The sequence below is a fragment of the Nerophis ophidion genome, linkage group LG23 (genome assembly GCF_033978795.1).
Source record: "Nerophis ophidion isolate RoL-2023_Sa linkage group LG23, RoL_Noph_v1.0, whole genome shotgun sequence".
Lineage (NCBI taxonomy): Eukaryota > Metazoa > Chordata > Actinopteri > Syngnathiformes > Syngnathidae > Nerophis > Nerophis ophidion.
Window position 1 is genome coordinate 24,232,653 of NC_084633.1, and position 20,132 is coordinate 24,252,784.

Below are 20,132 nucleotides of genomic sequence, written 5' to 3' on the forward strand. Positions count from 1 at the left end.
GCTATGAGGAAGCAGTGCCTGGGGAATCTTTGGTGGACTCTCCTATTTCTGGGGCTGAGGTCGCTGAGGTAGTTAAAAAGCTCCTCGGTGGCAAGGCCCCAGGGGTGGATGAGGCCCGCCCGGAATTCCTTAAGGCTCTGGATGCTGTGGGGCTGTCTTGGTTGACAAGACTTTGCAGCATCGCGTGGACATCGGGGGCGGTACCTCTGGATTGGCAGACCGGGGTGGTGGTTCCTCTCTTTAAGAAGGGGGGCCGGAGGGTGTGTTCCAACTATAGTGGGACCACACTCCTCAGCCTTCCCGGTAAGGTTTATTCAGGTGTACTGGAGAGGAGGCTACGCCGGATAGTCGAACCTCGGATTCAGGAGGAACAGTGTGGTTTTCGTCCTGGTCGTGGAACTGTGGAAAAGCTCTATACTCTCGGCAGGGTTCTTGAGGGTGCATGGGAGTTTGCCCAACCAGTCTACATGTGCTTTGTGGACTTGGAGAAGGCATTCGACCGTGTCCCTCGGGAAGTCCTGTGGGGAGTGCTCAGAGTATGGGGTATCGGACTGTCTTATTGTGGCGGTCCGTTCCCTGTACGATCAGTGCCAGAGCTTGGTCCGCATTGCCGGCAGTAAGTCGAACACATTTCCAGTGAGGGTTGGACTCCGCCAAGGCTGTTCTTTTGTCACCGATTCTGTTCATAACTTTTATGGACAGATTTTCTAGGCGCAGTCAAGGCGTCGAGGGGTTCCGGTTTGGTAACCGCAAGATTAGGTCTCTGCTTTTTGCAGATGATGTGGTCCTGATGGCTTCATCTGACCGGGATCTTCAGCTCTCGCTGGATCGGTTCGCAGCCGAGTGTGAAGCGACCGGAATGAAAATCAGCACCTCCAAGTCCGAGTCCTTGGTTCTCGCCCGGAAAAGGGTGGAATGCCATCTCCGGGTTGGGGAGGAGACCCTGCCCCAAGTGGAGGAGTTCAAGTACCTAGGAGTCTTGTTCACGAGTGAGATCGACAGGCGGATCGGTGCGGCGTCTTCAGTAATGCGGACGTTGTACCGATCCGTTGTGGTAAAGAAGGAGCTGAGCCGGAAGGCAAAGCTCTCAATTTACCCGTCGATCTACGTTCCCATCCTCACCTATGGTCATGAGCTTTGGGTCATGACCGAAAAGATAAGATCACGGGTACAAGCGGCCGAAATGAGTTTCCTCCGCCGTGTGGCGGGCCTCTCCCTTAGAGATAGGGTGAGAAGCTTTGCCATCCGGGAGGAACTCAAAGTAAAGCCGATGCTCCTTCACATCAAGAGGAGCCAGATGAGGTGGTTCGGGCATCTGGTCAGGATGCCACCCGAACACCTCCCTAGGGAGGTGTTTAGGGCACGTCCAACCGGTAGGAGGCCACGGGGAAGACCCAGGACACGTTGGGAAGACTATGTCTCTCGGCTGGCCTGGGAACGCCTCGGGATCCCCCGGGAAGAGCTAGACGAAGTGGCTGGGGAGAGGGAAGTCTGGGTTTCCCTGCTTAGGCTGTTGCCCCCGCGACCCGACCTCGGATAAGCGGAAGATGATATATATATATACACACACACACACACACACACACACACACACTGTGGGGGACAAAGTTATTTAGTCAGCCACCGATTCTGCAAGTTCTCCCACTTAAAATGATGACAAAGGTCTGTAATTTTCATCATAGGTACACTTCAACTGAGACAGAATGTGAAAAAAAAATCCAGGAATTCACATTGTAGGAATTTTAAAGAATTTATTTGTAAATTATGTTGGAAAATAAGTGTTTGGTCAATAACAAAAATTCAACTCAATACTTTGGAATATAACCTTTGTTGGCAATAAAAGAGGTCAAACGATTACTATAGGTCTTTACCATGTTTGCACACAGTAGCTGGTATTTTGGCCCATTCTTCTATGCAGATCTTCTCGAGAGCAGTGACGTTTTGGGGCTGTCGCCGAGCAACACGGGCTTTCAACTCCCTCCACAGATTTTCTATGGGGTTGAGGTCTGGAGACTGGCTAGGCCACTCCAGGACTTTCAAATGCTTCTTACGAAGCCACTCCTTCGTTGCCCGGGCGGTGTGTTTGGGATCATTGTCATGCTAAAAGACCCAGCCACGTTTCATCTTCAAAGCTTTCACTGATGGAAGGAGGTTTTGGCTCAAAATCTCCCGATACATGGCCCCATTCATCCTTTTCTTAACACGGATCAGTCGTCCTGTCCCCTTAGCAGAAAAACAGCCCCAAAGCACGATTTTTCCTCCCCCATGCTTCACAGTAGGTGTTGTGGTCTTGGGGTGCAACTCAGTATTCTTCTTCCTCCAAACACGACCAGTTGAGTTTATACCAAAAAGTTATATTTTGGTTTCATCTGACCACATGACATTCTCCCAATCCTCTGCTGTATCATCCATGTGCTCTCTGGCAAACTTCAGGCCGGCCTGGACATGCACTGGCTTAAGCAGGGGGACACGTCTGGCACTGCAGGATTTTATTCCCAGGTCAGGGTAGTGTGTTACTGATGGTAACCTTTGTTACTTTGGTCCCAGCTCTCTGCAGTTCCTTCACCAGGTCCCCCCGTGTGGTTCTGGAATTTTTGCTCACTGTTCTCATAATCATTTTGACCCCACGGGATGAGATCTTGCGTGGAACCCCAGGTCGAGGAACATTATCAGTGGTCGTGTATGTCTTCCATTTTCTGATAATTTCTCCCACAGTTGATTTTTTCACAACAAGCTGCTTGCCTATTGTAGATTCACTATTCCCAGTCTGGTGCAGGTCTACAATTCTTTTCCTGGTGTCCTTCGATAGCTCTTTGGTCTTGGCCATAGTGGAGTTTGGAGTCTGACTGTTTGAGGTTTTGGACAGGTGTCTTTTATACAGATAACGAGTTCAAACAGGTGCCATTAATACAGGTAACGAGTGGAGGACAGAAATGCTTCTTAAAAGAAGAAGTTACAGGTCTGTGAGAGCCAGAGATCTTCCTTGTATGAAGTGACCGAATACTTATTTTCCACCATAATTTACAAATAAATTCTTTAAAATTCCGACAATGTGAATTTCTGGATTTTTTTTTCACATTCTGTCTCACAGTTGAAGTGTACCTATGATGAAAATTACAGACCTCTGTCATCATTTTAAGTGGGAGAACTTGCACAATCGGTGGCTGACCAAATACTTTTTTGCCCCACTGTATATATACATATATATATTTTTTTATTTTTTTTTGGGGGGGGGGGGTTAGCACTTTGGAAGAGGGGTTAGTGCGTCTGCCTAACAATATGAAGGTCCTGAGTAGTCCTGGGTTCAATCCCGGGATCTTTGTGTGGAGTTCGCATGTTCTCCCTATGATTGCGTGGGTTCCCACCGGGTACTCCGGCTTCCTCCCACTTGCAAAGACATGCAACTGGGGATAAGTCGATTGGCAACACTAAATTGGCCCTAGTGTGTGAGTGTGAATGTTGTCTGTCTGTGTTGGCCCTGTGAGGAGGTGGCGACTTGTTCAGGGTGTACACCGCTGAGATAGGCACCAGCGCCCCCCGCGACCCCAAAGGGAATAAGCGGTAGAAAATGAATGGATATATATATATATATATATATATATATATATATATATATATATATATATATATATATATATATATATATATATATATATATATATATATATATATAGTTTTTTTTTTTTAACTTGGTACTTCCCGCGGGCTGGATTTTGGACGCTGGTGGGCCGTAGTTTGGGAACCCCTGCTTTACACACTAGTGTGGTTTGCCTGAGGAATCGAGGGTTCACGGGCATGCTGCTTACCCGCAGAGATTTCTCCGGATTCTCTGAATCTTTTGAGGATAATAAAGATGGTGAAATCCCTAAATTCCTTGCAATAGCTGGTTGAGAAATGTTGTTCTTAAACTGTTAGACAATTTGCTCACACATTTGTTGACAAAGTGGTGACCCTCGCCCCATCTTTGTTTGTTGAATGACTGAGCATTTCATGGAAGCTGCTCTTATACCAGATCATGGCACCCACCTGTTCCCAATTATCCTGTCCACCTGTTGGATGTTCCAAACAAGTGTTCTATGAGCATTCCTAAACTTTCTCAGTCTTTTTTGCCACTTGTGGACGCGTTTTTTAAACATGTTGCAGGCATCAAATTCTAAATGAGCTAATATTTGCAAAAAATAAAGTTTACCAGTTCAAATGTTAAGTATCTTGTCTTTGCTGTCTATTCAATTGACTAGGATTTGCAAATCTTTGTATTCTGTTTTTATGTACGATTTACACAACGTGCCATCTTAACTGGTTTTGTACTTCTCAGGTCATATCCATGAATCAGATATTAGCACCAATAACACATTTAATAACATGTAGTGTCCAGTAGGTGTTTAACTTCAATCAAGCAAACATTTTCTTTCCTTGCTCAGGGCTCTCATAACCCTCCCCTGAGCTTATTGTAAACAAACATGCGGCGGTCCACGATAAAATGTTGTGGCCCGCCACATTAAAATGGTGTGGCGAGCCACAATAAATTGGAGGGACGTGCCACAATCAAATGATGTGGCAGCCCATTTTAAAAAGATGTGGCGGGCCACATTAAAATAGTGGTGAGCCACACAAAATTACATTGTAGGCTAAATTAAATGATATGGCGGGCCAAAATAAAATTACGATTTGGGCCCCGGGCCTTAAGTGTGACAGGTGTGTCTAAGAAAGAAGGCCGTATGAAGTTTGATATCAATGAAAGCAGAGCCTCACAGTCGATACTTATAACCTTTTCAGACAGGACCATTGCATCATGGACCTTCATGAGGATACATCATTGGTGTCACATTTTACCTGTATCTCTCAGGAGCCCTGATAGTTTTCCTGGAAGCGAGCAGTCTCCTCAAAGATGAGTTCCTTCAGTTTCTCCTTGGGAAGATCATCCAGCTCCATGGAGAAGGTGAATGGCTCTTCTGCCACTGGCTACAAAACACAAGAAGCAGTCTTGGTATTTTCAACTTGGATTGGTCCGATACAGGGCTGATATTTCCATGGCTTTACATAACCTTCTGATATGGGATCAACATGAAGGTGCCAAAGACTAAGAAGTAACATGAATCACCACACCTCATCTGTGGGGTCGTAGTACTGCTCCAGATAAGGATGGGCCAGCGCCTCCTCAACGCTGATACGCTTGTTGGGGTTAAAGGTCAACATGCGGCCCAGCAGGTCCAGAGCTGAACATGTGACAGGAGAAATACGATATGAAAATAAATGCATGATCTGTAACATAATGATGCTAGACCCAACAGTGGAAGCCACATATACAGCCATAACAATATTCCATTTGTGGAGAAACTGCGTGTGAATGCTAAAAAGCTGAGATGCTAACAGGTAGCGCACTAGCCAGATAGAATTTTATGACTATAAAATTAGCTCAAAAAATTATGTCACAGTTAGCATGTGTCAAGTAGTACCAAGTGAAATGATTCAGAAGTGAATACCTGCAAGTTACCCCCAAAAAGCTAACATGCTAGCTTTACCATGCTAACAGTTAACATGTGTCAAGTATCAGGTTATGACCCTGAGGTGTATACCTGCAATATTTCTTCTGTAAGTTAGCATGCTAATGTTACCATGCAAACATTAGTAAGCTGGCAGTTGACAAACATTGGCAAAGAGCAGTTAGACGTTAGAAAGGTTTAAATTGACTGAGTAATGTGGTAGTAGTAACAGTTTCTAGTAGAGAGTAAGTGTTAGGATAAAATGGAACAATCGGGTAAATCAAGAATTAAAAATCTAAAAATAAAATAGAAGCATAAATGTCCTGATGATGTTTGGATAGTGGTAGATCACAGCAGTGGTTGGTTATTTCTAATTATAGATCTGTATCTCTTATATATTCTTAACGTTCATACAAATAATGAACAAATGCTGATTCTACTTGCAAGCTGGCAAAAAGACGCTACTCACTAACTGGCAACCAGAGCGCTACTCGCTAGCTGGCAACCAGGACGCGCTATTTGCTAGCTGGCAACCAAAAAGCTACTTGCAAGCTGTCAAAAACATGCTATTCACTAGCTGGCAACAAAAAAAGCTACTTGAAAGCAGGCAAAAAAGATCAATCAATCAATCAATATTTATTTATATAGCCCTAAATGCTACTCACTAACTGGCAACCAGAGCGCTACTCACTAGCTGGCAACCAAAAAGCTACTCACTAGCTGGCAAACAGAGCGCTACTCGCTAGCTGGCAACCAGGACGCGCTACTTGCTAGCTGTCAACCAAAAAGCTACTTGCAAACTGGCAAAGAAAGAGTGCTACTCACTAGCTGGCAACAAGGACACGCAAGTATGCTGGCTGGCAACCAAAAAGCTACTTGCAAACTGGCAAAGAAAGTGCTACTCCCTAGCTGGCAACAAGGACACACTACTTGCTGGCTGGCAACCAAAAAGCTACTTGCAAACCGGCAAAGAAAGTGCTACTCACTAGCTGGCAACAAGGACACGCTACTTGCTGGCTGGCAACCAAAAAGCTACTTGCAAAATGGCAAAGAAAGTGCTACTCGCTAGCTGGCAAAAAACACGCCAATTGCCAGCTGACAGCTAGCACTGCTAATTGCTAGCTGACAATAAGAACACTAATCCTTTATGAAAATATTAACCTAGCTATTGCTAGCTGCAAACTAAAGTGAGTAGGGTAGCATGCCACAGCACATTGGATCAATGTTAATGTGGCTCTAAAGACATTTCCATTTGTGTAAAAACTGTCGACACCCAATTGAAAATGTCTGCATTAGATCACCTAGAGAACAGTACTTAACCCTTTACTGTTATCTGTTTTGGTAGATATGTATTACTTTAAAATTAGTTGTTAGTCACGTAATAAATAAACTATTTAAGTAAATTATTTAGGTGACATCTTCAGTTCTTTGTGAAGGAGCACAATTCAACAGCACCAGCACAACTATGTGAACTAGCTTGTTGTTGTTCAATGTTTTTTTGTTTTTTCATTACTTTAAAATGTGTTGTTAGTCACGTAATAAGTAAACAATGTTAATGTTCAGTAGTTTGTGAAGGAGCACAATTCAACAGCAGCAGTACAAATATGTGAACTATGCTTTTTGTTGTTATTTGATGGTTTCTGTTTGTTCATTTACAGGATTACAGAAAGTAATGTATAACTGTGAGCCCGGGAAGACCCAACATGGCCAAAGTACAACTGAAGTGCATATGTCAGCAGTAGGTATCAATACAAGTTTACACCTTGTTCCTAATTCCTGACGCTCTAGTGTTGAAATTACATTGTATTTACCCTAAATACTGGAGTATGAACTGCAAAATTTTTCCTATGCTTTGAATCCTGCGTCTTATAAAACTGTGCAGCTAATTTATGGATTTTTCTTCGATGGTGGCCAAAATGCAAATAGTTTACAAAAAACAAGCCAAGACACTTAAATGGGGAGTCTGCTATGGCACCATTATTTGGATGAGTTTGCTCACTGCATGTGCTGCACTGTCTTTCTGTTTAGCTATGTACCGGAAGTACAAGAGCTATTTGGTCCTCCAGCCGTCCATAGCTTTACTACTCGTATGGATTCTTAATTCATCGCCCAGAGCAACGTTTGTAAGTTACAATATATCTAAAACAATTCTTACTTACTAAAGTGTCCCATGTGTGATGTCTATCGGAGTGTTTCCATACATATTTGTATGTGCTATTTAAGGTAATAAAGCCAGCGTTGTTAGCATTAGCTAATATGCCAAAAGTTTTACGAGTGTCTGTGTTAGTATTATTAACTTACAATGGCATTCTTTGTTTTTGATTTTGTTTAGTAAATTCTCCAAAATGTCACTGTGGAGTTATTGAGTCTGTTTAGCTGATTGAAGAGCTAGCATGCACAGCTAGTGGGTCCATGACGATGACTTCTGTTTTGTTTGATCAGCCGTTTTACTGCCGTGTTACAGACATCCTTTTAAAACAATTAAGGTATGAAAATAAACATTTATAGAATATTTCTGTGTAAATAAATTTCACAACGTATATACTGTATCAGCGACTTATAGTCAGTTGCGGCTAATATGGAAAATGTTTCCGTTTTCTAAAATTGAGTGGGTGTGGCTTATATACCAGTGCCTTTATAATCTGGAAAAGAGGGCATTTTCCACTGCTCCCACATTATTTTCCAATCCTACACAAAGTTCCTCTACCTTTACAGTCTGCCTTGTAAAAAAGCTTCTCCCATGGGATCTTGGGCTTTTCAGGGAGGGACTGCAGATAGTTCCTGGCTTTCATATTAATGATGCAGTTTAGATCTTCTAGGGATGGAGAGCCGAGGACGCCTGCATAGAGAAGGAGTCACAATCCACTTTAGGTGTCCACTTTCCCGCACCAGGCTCCTACGCTCACCCAGAATGTGGTTGAGCTGGTCAAGGTAGTGTTTCCCAGGGAAGATGGGCTTGTTGGAGAGCATCTCAGCCAAGATGCAGCCCACTGACCAGATATCAATAGACTTGGAGTAACCCTGAGGTACACACAGCAGCCAGTCAGCAGGTTGACAACACCAGGAGGAGAGAGACACACACACACACACACACACACACACACACACACACACACACACACAAACCTTGGAGTTGAGCATGATTTCTGGAGCCCTGTACCAACGTGTGGCCACGTACTCAGTCAAGAATCCTGTGTGGTCGTGCTCAGGGTCGGCGATCCTCGCCAGGCCAAAGTCACAAATCTGAGGACAACAATCCGTGTTATATTTGGAATCCTTCACAGCACTGTGGAACAAAGTCAATCAACACTGTACTAACGTACCACTACTTTGAAATTTGTGTTATGCTGTCTTGGAAACATTTGATCCACAATCTTTAAAGTGAGACAAGACGTCTTTCCCTTGTCGGTGTGTTTAAAAAAGGTCGTAATTTTCTACATGTAAACACTTCCTGGTGCTCTACGGAACATGTCATTACGCTTCAAATGTAGCACAGATGATGTTTTCCACACCATCTTCAATGCGCTTTCCGACCCTCGCTTTTTGTGGGCGCTCTTACTTCCTGCCTCGACTTTGACTACATCTTCTCCCCGCCATCTTTGTTGTACCGGTAGTTTTAAGCGCTTCCAAAGTGAGTCTACTGACAGATATACGTTAGAAGTTTAAGCTACTTTGTATAAGGCATGGCAACAGCGGAGGATGCATGTGCATGTATGAGCCAGTCTGTCCCACAACAAGAGGAGACAAAGAAGGAACTTATTGACTACAACTGAATGAAAATTCCAGGCTGGCACAAAGCTCTCTGGGTAAATCTCCACCATACATGGATATATTTACTGACTGAGGCAAAAGGTTGCTGATTTTTAAATGCTGCAAAAAAATGTTTATTTTATCAGCAAAAATATTCATATTTACACACAAAAGCAACAAAAATTGGTACTGTATCGGTTAAAATGTGAACGGCATCCATTCCTTTCATAATGTTGTTTTTCAAAAAATACTTCTAATCTAAAAGTTTGTACTTATAAAAAGGCATGTTGGATGTTGAAATTGTGCTGTTTTGGTCGGCCTGATTAAGTTAAATCATTTCAATGGGTGATGTTGATTTGAGATACATGTGTTTTGAGTTACAAGCCCTGGAACCAATGAAGCTCATGAGTTGAGGCGCTATTAAGATGCTTGTTTTGTTCTTGCTTGTGCGTCAGAAATCCTTTTGTACTTTTGGGACAAGCAAATCATTGAAAACAACATTTAGTCCGTAACTTTGACATGTCAAGGAGATGAAAACTGTTACAAGTACAACTGCGGGTACATAAAATATTCCATTTGATTTTCATATTTAGAATTTATTGGAAACATGTCAAAACTTCCCAAGCACACATTTTACTGGAGCGTCCATAAGGAGCGGGAAGAAGCAGGACTAATCTGCTCCCCCCCTGCGCCCTGAGCAGCAAGAAGAAGAAAAAAAAGAAAGAACAAACCAAGCCCACGGAATAACAAATTAATATAAAACTAATTTGCTGTGTGGAGGAGTATGATTAGTAGCAATGGTGCAAAGAATAAAATATGAATATATAACTAATTTGTTGTGTGGATGAGTATGATTAGCAGCAATGCATGGTGCAAGGAATCAAATATGAATATATAACAAATTTGCTGTGTGGAGGAGTATGATTAGTAGCAATGGTGCAAGGAATAAAATATAATATAACATTTGCAGTATGATTAGTAACAATGCATGGTGCAAGAAAAAAAAGATGAATATATAACTAATTTGCTGTGTGGATGAGTATGATTAGTAGCTATGCATGGTGCAAGAAATAAAATATGAGTATATAATTAATTTGCTGTGTGGATGAGTATATTAATAGCTATGGTGCAAGGAATAAAATATGAATATATAACTAATTTGCTGTGTGGGTGAGTATGATTAGGAGTTTGTATGGTACAAGGAATAAAAAAATAATTTATAACTAATTTGCTTGGTGGATGAGTATGATTGATAGCAATGCATGGTGCAAGAAAGAAAATATGAATGTATGACTAATTTTCTGTGTGGATGAGTATGATTAGTAGCTATGGTAGAAGGAATAAAATATGAATGAATAACTAATTTGCTGTGTGGATGAGTATAATTAGTAGCAATACATGGTGCAAGAGAGAAAATATGAATATATAACTAATTTGCTTTGTGGATGAGTATGATTCGTAGTAATGCATGGTGCAAGGAATAAAATATGAATGTATAACTCATTTGCTGTGTGGATGAGTTTGATTAGTAGCTATGGTACAAGGAATAAAATATGAATCCATAATTAATTTGCTGTGTGGATGAGTATGATTAGTAGCAATTCATGGCGCAAGTAATAAAATAGGAATATCTGAAATCATTTGCTGTGTAACTGAGTACCATTAGAATTAATGCATGGTGCAACACTGCTCATGGAGACTTAGGCTGGAGGACTGAATGTATTTTTGTGCTGCTTTTGTTGTCCTCCCACATGATGGCTTAATCCCAGCTTGAAGTTTGGCTAATGAGAGCTCACACGAGCAACACACGACAGATGGAGGCCCAGTCTTCATCCATACCATCGTTAGGAGTGACAGTCAAGTATCTGCTCTTCTTAACTAAATGAAACCACCTCACAACATGGACACTCATGCTTAATCACGTTTTTCTACATCAAAAATGATTTAGTATTATTACTCCACAGCCCACAGTTTTCATCTGTTTGGAACTGTTTCAGCATCAGAATGTCGGGTTCGACCAGGAATTTGGAGTTTCCCAAAAACATTTAAAAAAAACATCGCAGATTACCCAGAATTCCCGATTTTCCGTGACATTTTTCCATTGAAAATGAATGGACCATTTTTTTAAACTTCCACAATTGCAACATTTCTCAACCGATTTGACTGTCCTACCATCCACACACTCTTACCTTGGACAGTCAAACTACCATTTTCAAAGTTTAAATTTTTTTTGAGGAATTCATGATTTATCAAGGCCCCATTTTCACCTCTTTCGGAAAGGTTTTTTTCACAGTCCCCTTTTTAGAACCAATTCCAACCACTCCACCTTCAAAACATTCCTCTTAGTTGGGACAACAAATGTTCCTTTTTCATTTTCAGACAAATTCCCGTTTTTTTCGAAATTCCAGGAAATTTCGAAATTCCTATTGTTAATTTAAACTGTTACTTTGTCAACATTTTTTAACCGATTCCAAAAATTCCAACACCAACCCATTCATATCATCTAGGACAATTGTGCTAGTATCAATATTTTTTTAAATTCCCGGTTTTCTTGAAATTCCCAATCAAATGAATGGAAGTATTCATACTTCTACATTGGATTCTACATTCATCAAATTTTGCGCCATTTTTAACCCCGTTTCAGACCTTCCAACTATCCACACACACTACTCCTCACATACATCCAACACTAAACATGTTTTCCCTTTCCCCAAATTCACGGTTTTCCTTGAATTTTCTCCCCGTTGACAATGACTGTGCATTATATAATCTACTGGATATCCCTGGACATTTAAACATTTAACTTTGACTCATGCGTATCAGTGGCTTGGCCACATAGGACATTCACACGCAATTCCTACCGGGAAAAAAAAAGTTAGTTTTTCTTCTTCAAAGGGCATATTAGATGTTCAAATTGCGCTGTTTTGGGCGGGGGCCTTGATTTGAGATACAAGTGTTTGAGTTACAAACCAATTAAGCTCATAAGTTGAGGTACTACTGAGCTAGTGTTCTTTGACATCTCAAACAAAGACCTAAAAGACAGTAGCCATTACTGGACATCGCTTTATCAAATAGGAAAAAGTCCCTCACAATTGGAAGGTTTGGCGTCATGTGACATGGTGCAGGGTGAACAACAGCCTACCTTGAGGTCACAAGTGGTGTTGATGAGCAGGTTAGAGGGCTTTAGGTCCCGGTGCAACACGTTGGCAGAGTGGATGTACTTGAGTCCTCGCAGGATCTGGTAGAGGAAATAGCAGACATGGTCGTTGCTCAACCTCTGGCTCTTGAGCAGCTTGTAGAGGTCTGTCTCCATCAGCGTCTGCACAATGTAGCTGGAGGACACTTGGGTCAAGGAAGACTTGGTCAATAACCAGCTTAAAACAGAAAACTTTAAAAAAATGTCTTGAAATCAGATCATCTTCATAACAGAAGAACAAGATAGAAAAAAAGAAGAAAACCATCAAAATGCACTCAAAAACTGCCAATATCCGACCTGGGCCATCAAAAAAGGGGAAGTAAAGTAAAAAACAAGGAAAAGAGAACAAAGAAGAAAATCAAAGACAAACCTGAAATAAAGAACAAAGAGGTCACAACCTTACCATACATTAGGGAAATAACTGAACCATTACAGTGGGTAATGCAAAAACACAAAATAAACAATAGTTCAACCTCACACAAAAACAAGACAGTTACTTGTACATCCAAAAGACAAAATAGAACAAGACAAGAAATGCAATGTCATTTACGAAATCCTGTGTAAATCATATAAAACAATCATAAATGGGAGAAACAGGGAGGACATTTAATGCAAAGAAGAAAGAATATCAGAGAGAATGTGAAAAAGAGACAAATGGAAGGTTTACAAGTAGCCTAAAACAAAAATATAAACTGTAAATCTTAAAATCAGCCATATCAGATCATTGCAAAATAACCACATCACGGACCAGGACAATGGCAAAATCATCGAAACAGAAAGTAACAAATTCAAACGATGGTTTAAGGAGGCGATCGAACTGAGGAAGCGGCCCAAAGAAACCATCAATCGGGATGAGGGAGCATTCATGCTCTCTCATACCTGGGACTCCCTCCTGCAGATAACAGTCGAAACATGTCAGGTAAACTTCAACACCATCCTCCTTGGACAGCTATGCGACAAGCTCTACCAGCTCAGCGTGCCAGACTCCCCCTGCAGTTGGATCAAAGAGTTCCTGACGGACCGAAGACAGCACGGGCGGCTGGGGATGATTGTCTCGGACAGTCGAACCAAGAACACTGGTACTCCTCAGGGCCGTGTACATAACCCCTGGCTCTTCTCCATGTATACAAACTGCTGCACCTCCAGTCACCAGTCCGTAAAGCTGCTCAAGTTTGCGGACGACACTAGCCTCATCGGGCTCATCTCGTATGGCGACGAGTCTGCCATCAGGAGAGATGTGGACTGGATGGCGTCCTGGTGCAGCCTCAACAACCAGGAGCTGAACGCCCAGAAAACAGAGGAGATGATCTTGGACTTTAGGAAAGTCAAGGCCCCACCATCCCCTCTCAACCTGATTGACTCTCCCACCCCCAGCTCCATTGTGGACACCATCCGTTTCTTGGGCACCACCATCACCCAGGACCTCAAGTGGGAGCTGACCATCAGCTCCCTCATCAAGAAGGCCCAGCAGAAAATGTACTTCCTGCAGCAGCTGCAGAAACTCAAGGTGCCGACCGAGATGCTAGTGCAGTTCTACTCAGCCATCATCGAGTCCATCCTCACCTCCTCCATCACCGTGTGGTTCCCCGGCGCCACAGTCAGGGACAACCATAATACGTGCTGCTAAGAAGGTTATTGGCTGCAAACTCCCAATTCTCTCCAGGACTGTATCCCCTCTGCCCTCAGGCAGGAGACTATGGTCCATCCAAACCACACCTCCCGCCACCTGAACAGTTTTTTCCCCTCGGCCATCGGGCACATGAACAATAACAACATCTGATAGCTCAGTTACAGCTCATGTTATTCTATTCTGTGTTATACTGTATGTGTTTTATGTTGCACAAATGCACCAAGTAAAATTCCTAGTTTCTGAACCCGTTCTCAAACATTGGCAATAAAACCTATTCTGATTCTGATTCCATCTAATATACCGAAAATATGGTCTGATTAAAAGAAAGAATAAAACGATAAATGAATAAAATATGAATATATAACCAATTTGCTGTGGAGATGAGTTTGATAAGTAGCAATGCAAGGTGCAAGGAAAAAGTATGAATATGTAACTAATTTGCTGTGTGGATGAGTATGATTAATAGCAATGGTGCAAGGAATAAAATAATGTATAACTAATTTGCTGTGTGGATGAGTATGATTAGTAGCAACAATGCAAGGAATAAAATAATATATAACTAATTTGCTGTGTGGATGAGTATGATTAGTAGCAATGCACGGTGCAAGGAATAAAATATGAATATAGAACTAATTTGCCATGTGGATTAGTAACAATGCATGGTGCAAGGAATAAAATACAAATATATAACTAATCTGCTGTGTGGATAAGTATGATTATAAGTAATACATGGTGCAAGGGATAAAATATGAATATATATAACTAATTTGCTGTGTGGATGAGTATGATTAGTAGCGATGCGTGCATAATTTTTGCAGGGTTATTCCATGACACATGACTTTTCCTGAGGGGTTCAATTTTAAATTTTAAAATGTCAATGTCTAATTCAATTATTATAGGTTTGCATATTAGTTATTTGACTCATTTCAACCTGCGACATTATCTATGTAAAAGACCTTCAAAATGTTTGATCATTTTGTTTAGGACTAATATTTGAGAAATTTGATCAAAACAAAAAGGTAATCCAAAATGTTTTCACACCATTCAAGAACGTACAGTTTTATGTCCTGTTTAGCTTTGAAGATGATTAAAATGGAATGTCCCCATAATAAATAAGACATTACAATTATATCACACCAATAAAATTGATAACATTAAAAAAATAGCTGTGATAATCATTAAAAAATGCTGTAATAAAGCCAAATTACAAGGGTGGGTAAATCAAGCGCTCCCATTCTCTTGAGCTCATTGTAAACAAAGGTGGTGCAGGACTTCTTGGCTGTTTCAGAGGAAGACTTCTCACCTGCGAGTCACACCAAATGTTCTGCAAACATCACGCGAGGATGGGGAAAAGAATGGCTGTGCAACACATCAAACCTTATCAGTCACCAGAAACGCCAGCAGCGCTAGGACGGTGTTTTGAAAGCCCATTTAACGCAGGCTGCTAAAGACGCTGCCCCAAAGCCAAAGGTTATTAGTAAGGAGGGATGGGAACTGGGGCTTCACGGTGGCAGAGGGGTTAGTTTGTCTGCCTCACAATACAAAGGTCCTGCAGTCTTTAGTTCAATCCCAGGCTCGGGATCTTTCTGTGTGGAGTTTGCATGATCTCCCCGTGAATGCAGTGGGTTCCCTCCGGGTACTCCGGCTTCCTCCCCCTTCCCAAGACATGCACCTGGGGATAGGTTGATTGGCAACACTAAATTGGCCCTAGTGTGTGAATGTGAATGTTGTCTGTCTATCTGTGTTGGCCCTGCGATGAGGTGGCGACTTGTCCAGGGTGTACCCCGACTTACGCCCGATTGTAGCTGAGTTAGGCGCAAGCGCCCCCCGCAACCTCAAAAGGGAATAAGCGGTAGGAAATGGATGGATGGGAACTGAGAAGATATTTCCAGTTCTGATATTTTCCTGTAGAACTTAACAAAATTAGACACAAGGAAATTACTCAAGAATGTAACGTTTAGTAAGACTTAATAATTCAATATTAGAATGGTTTGTTGAGATTTATAAGGTGAAATGATTACATATATAACGCGTCAAGACAGTTCAAGCCTCCTTCTCATACAATTTTGATGGTTAGAAAACCTTGACTTGAAAAGCTGAGAAAATGCAGGGTCTTAAAGAACTGTGATACACAATCATCAACATCATAACAAATAAAGGCTTGACATTAGTTTAGATCACACATTCTTGTCACATTTCAAGTGAACTGCTGACATGAATGGACTTGTACAACATATACTGATTTGAGGACTTTCACCTGAATATTGGGAATAACTGGTCGGGAAAACATGCAACTTTTCTCCGACTAAATTGAACATTCCCCTCTTAAAAATCAGGAGCACTTTGGCAAATTGGTGCAGGCTTTTGACCACAAAGTTATTCACTGCTTGTCTGCATGTCTGAGTGTACACTTCCCTGCCCGGTGAAAGGAGACTATAATGCATGAACTGGACACAGTCACAATCTGTCTCTGGTCATGGTCATCTAAATGAAAAACCATTCATTCCAATGTAACCAAGAACACCGCTAACATGATAGTGTACACTTCCCTGTCCGGTGAAAGGAGAACTTAACGCATGAACTGAACCCTGTCACAACCTGTCTCTGGTCATGCCCATCTAAATGAGAAAACAGTCATTCCAATATTAATAATAATAAAAATGTAAATATAAATAATAAAGAACAACATGATAGGCAACCTTATTTAGTGCCGGTTGTATTTAGGGCTGCTAGCGGTTAAAAAAATAGGACTTTCATTTATAGTTGTTGCATGCTGTGTGTTTCAGCATGTTGTCCTCCTCTTGATGAAAGAGCAACCTTGCACTTGTTTGCAAGTAGCCATGTTACAATCTTCTCTTGTAAAACACATTAGAACTTTTGTTCCGCCCGGGCGCCGTTATGTTGCTCTCTGATGTCGCCACACACGTTGCGTAATGACATCATTCCCACCGTTAAGGTTTGAACATTTGGCAAGGAATCTATACACTGTCAACCAGTTCTAAACAAGAACCAGTATTGTATTTCCATCCATATTAAGTATTGAAAATTCTGCAGCTACTTTATGGATTTTTCTACGCTGACGGTCATAATGCAAATCGTTTTCAAAACAACCCAAGAAAACACACTGAAAAGGTGTGTTATTGTTTGGGCTAAGGCGCCATCTTTCGGACAAGTCAGCTCACTGCAGGCGATGCTGCGTCCTTCCATTTAGTCCTTTCAACTGCATATATAGAAGTGCCGTTCAGTCTTCTAGTGATCCATTGGGTTTCTACTTGTATGAATTTGTCCTTAATCACTCCACGCAACGTTTGTAAGTTTTACAACTAAAACTATTCTTACTTACTAAACCGTCCGTGTATGATGTCTGTAGGAGTGTTTTCATGCATTTTGTACGTGCTATCGTAACGCAATGAAGCTAACGCAGTTATCATTTGCTAATATGCGAATACATTTACAAGTGTTTGTGTTAGTATTATTACCTTACAATGGCATTCTTGTCCAGGGTGTACGCCACCTTCCACCCGATTGTAGCTGAGATAGGCATCAGCGCCCCCCGCGACCCAAAGGGAATAAGCGGTAGAAAATGGATGGATGGACATTCTTTGTTTTGATTCAGTTTTGTAAATTCACCAAAACATCACCGTGGAGTTATTGAGTCTGTTTAGCTGATTGGAGAGCTAACTTGCACATGACGATGACTTTTGTTTTGTTTCATCAGCCATTTTACTGCCGTTTTACAGACACTGTTTGGAAATAATTAAATCCACACTTAGAGAATATTTCTGTGAAGATAACTAATTTCACAACGTATATGTCTGCAGCTTATAGTCTGATGCAGCTAATATTTTTGTTCCCTGAAATCTGGTTGGGTGCAGCTTATATACCGGTGCATTGTATAGTCTAGAAAATACGGTAATTGCAACAAGCCATAAGGCGTAGGCTTGAACAAACGTTAAAAGTGACCAAAAAGTCACAGTAACACTGACTTGAACACAAACTAAGTACAATACAGACACGAGATCCGTTTGCTTTTTTGCATCTCCACTGGAAATGAGGAGCATGTTGACCCTGACCGATATTTTTGACACAAAAAGTTTGGAAGTTAACAAGCCACCAAGGTACATGCAGTGCCTTGATCATTTTCTTAAAAGTCACACAGGCAGAAAAGAGACGTACTGTTCTGATTAAATTGATTATCAGTACATGAGCTTCCTCCTTAGTAGGCCAGCTGGGCTCTCAAGCTAGAATTGTAAATACAAAACCGGAAAACTGTGCCTACGAGTGTCATGAATGTATTTGCCAATGCAGGCGAGGCGTGTTAGTGCGCAGGTAAACAGGAAGCGAAGGATGAAAGGATACACATCTCTCATGTTGTCGATGTGCCGAGCTCTCAGGATGTCGTTGATGCCAATGATATTCTCGTGGTTGAAACGCAGTAGAATCTTGATTTCTCTCAGCGTGCGCTGGCAGTACGTCTGGTGCTCAAAGGGACTGATCTTCTTGATGGCCACGCGCTGGTTGGTCATGTGGTCCAGGGCAGAGCTGCGTGTCCAGGAGAAATCACAGCTCATGTTACACAGCGCAAGGTTGGTACCAGGAACGGAGCTGACGGGAAGTAGGGAGTGGATGAAGAGTGTGCACTGCAGATACCAGAGTGGAGGTGTAGATGTGCACACCTACAAGAGTGCAGGAGGTACACTCGCTCTGTTTGGAGTGGTGTAGGAGGGAAGACGGGACCAGGGCAAGCTTGTGAAATACAGTATGTGCATCAAAAAAGTATTTTCTCGGGCCATATATGGCTATCACAACATGATTTTTTATAGCAATCCATGTTGATAAGTATTGGTATTTGTAAAGGCGCAGAAGAAAAATATATTAGATGTAAACATTTTCATTTGAAACTTCCTGTGATTATAATGCCTCAGCTATCAATGCAGATGTCAACACAAGCATGGAAAACACTCATTGTCAACTAAACAGTCAAATCACATTCAACACTTAATATGATCTTTAAAAAAAGGACTATGTAAGAAAAGTTTTATAAAGTGTAAGAAAAATGTGCTTAATGGCAAGAAGTTACAGCTGTGCTCTAAAGGGTGAGCGCTGCTAATGTATGGTATTAGCACACTTGCCTTGCATCATTTACGTACTACATTGGTCTGACCACTGTCTCTTTGAAAACATGCAAAAACCTGTCTAGGTGACTTTTCCTCTTTTATTCACAATTTCTTCAATTTGACTTTCTCTTCTCACTCTATGCAAAGAATCAACCAAACTTGTTAGCTTGTGACTCCCACTGATCACTTTCTGCGTTGATCGTAGGGCAGGGCGATATATCGCGGATTTGTCTCTCTGCGATATAGAAAATGACTATATCGTAATATTCAAGTATACATTCTCACGCAGTTGCTTTTAGCTGTGGGCATTACACTACAGGCTCTTCTCACTCCTTCTTGTGTCTCCTTCTCACAGACAGCGACCGCACAGTCTTACACACGTCACGTCATACATCACATACGTATACGCCCTCGCCCAGCAGAGAGGTAGCAGCTTGGCTAACGTTAACTGTGATGCTAGAGAAACCGTGCGAGGGATAATACGAGAGAGAGAAGGTGCGAATCTGGTAACAAATGAAGGAAGAATTAATTCCCAAGAGAAACAGGACAGTTTTCATCGTCTGGCGGTGGTTCGGCTTCAAGCGGGAATATGTCGAACAAACAATCGTAATTTGTCAAGTGTGGGGCACAAGCATTGCTACCAAAAGTAGCATTACTGCTAATATGTAGCATCGTTTGAAAAGTCACCAGCTAATAACTTTAAAAATAATACAGTTTTGGTAAGTTGACTTAGTTGTGAAATCCTTCTGTGCATGAAAGTTCAAAATGAGCATATATTAATGCAGTATAAAACATTTTTTTTTAATGTAGACACATAGAATCATCATACTACTATGATTATATGCATCAAGTGTTCATTCAAGGCTAAAGCAAAATACCGAGATATATATCATATATCGCAATATGGCCTAAAAATATTGCGATATTAAAAAAAGGCCATATCGCCCAGCCCTAGT

At 41.6% G+C, this 20,132-nt stretch overlaps 1 protein-coding gene across 2 annotated transcripts in view; it reads right to left on the reverse strand.

The window, feature by feature from the left end:
• Positions 1-20,132, reverse strand: part of mapk3 (mitogen-activated protein kinase 3) — a 44,506-nt gene that overhangs the window by 15,781 nt on the left and 8,593 nt on the right. For both annotated transcript variants that reach the window (XM_061885298.1, XM_061885297.1), the window contains exons 2-8: positions 18,419-18,601; positions 12,376-12,565; positions 8,610-8,726; positions 8,390-8,504; positions 8,191-8,322; positions 5,107-5,216; positions 4,834-4,962 (exon numbers count right to left, since the gene is read on the reverse strand). In XM_061885298.1, coding sequence (XP_061741282.1) covers positions 4,843-4,962; positions 5,107-5,216; positions 8,191-8,322; positions 8,390-8,504; positions 8,610-8,726; positions 12,376-12,565; positions 18,419-18,601 — 967 coding nt within the window. In that variant the 3' untranslated portion in view covers positions 4,834-4,842. The remainder of the gene's footprint in view (positions 1-4,833; positions 4,963-5,106; positions 5,217-8,190; positions 8,323-8,389; positions 8,505-8,609; positions 8,727-12,375; positions 12,566-18,418; positions 18,602-20,132) is intronic.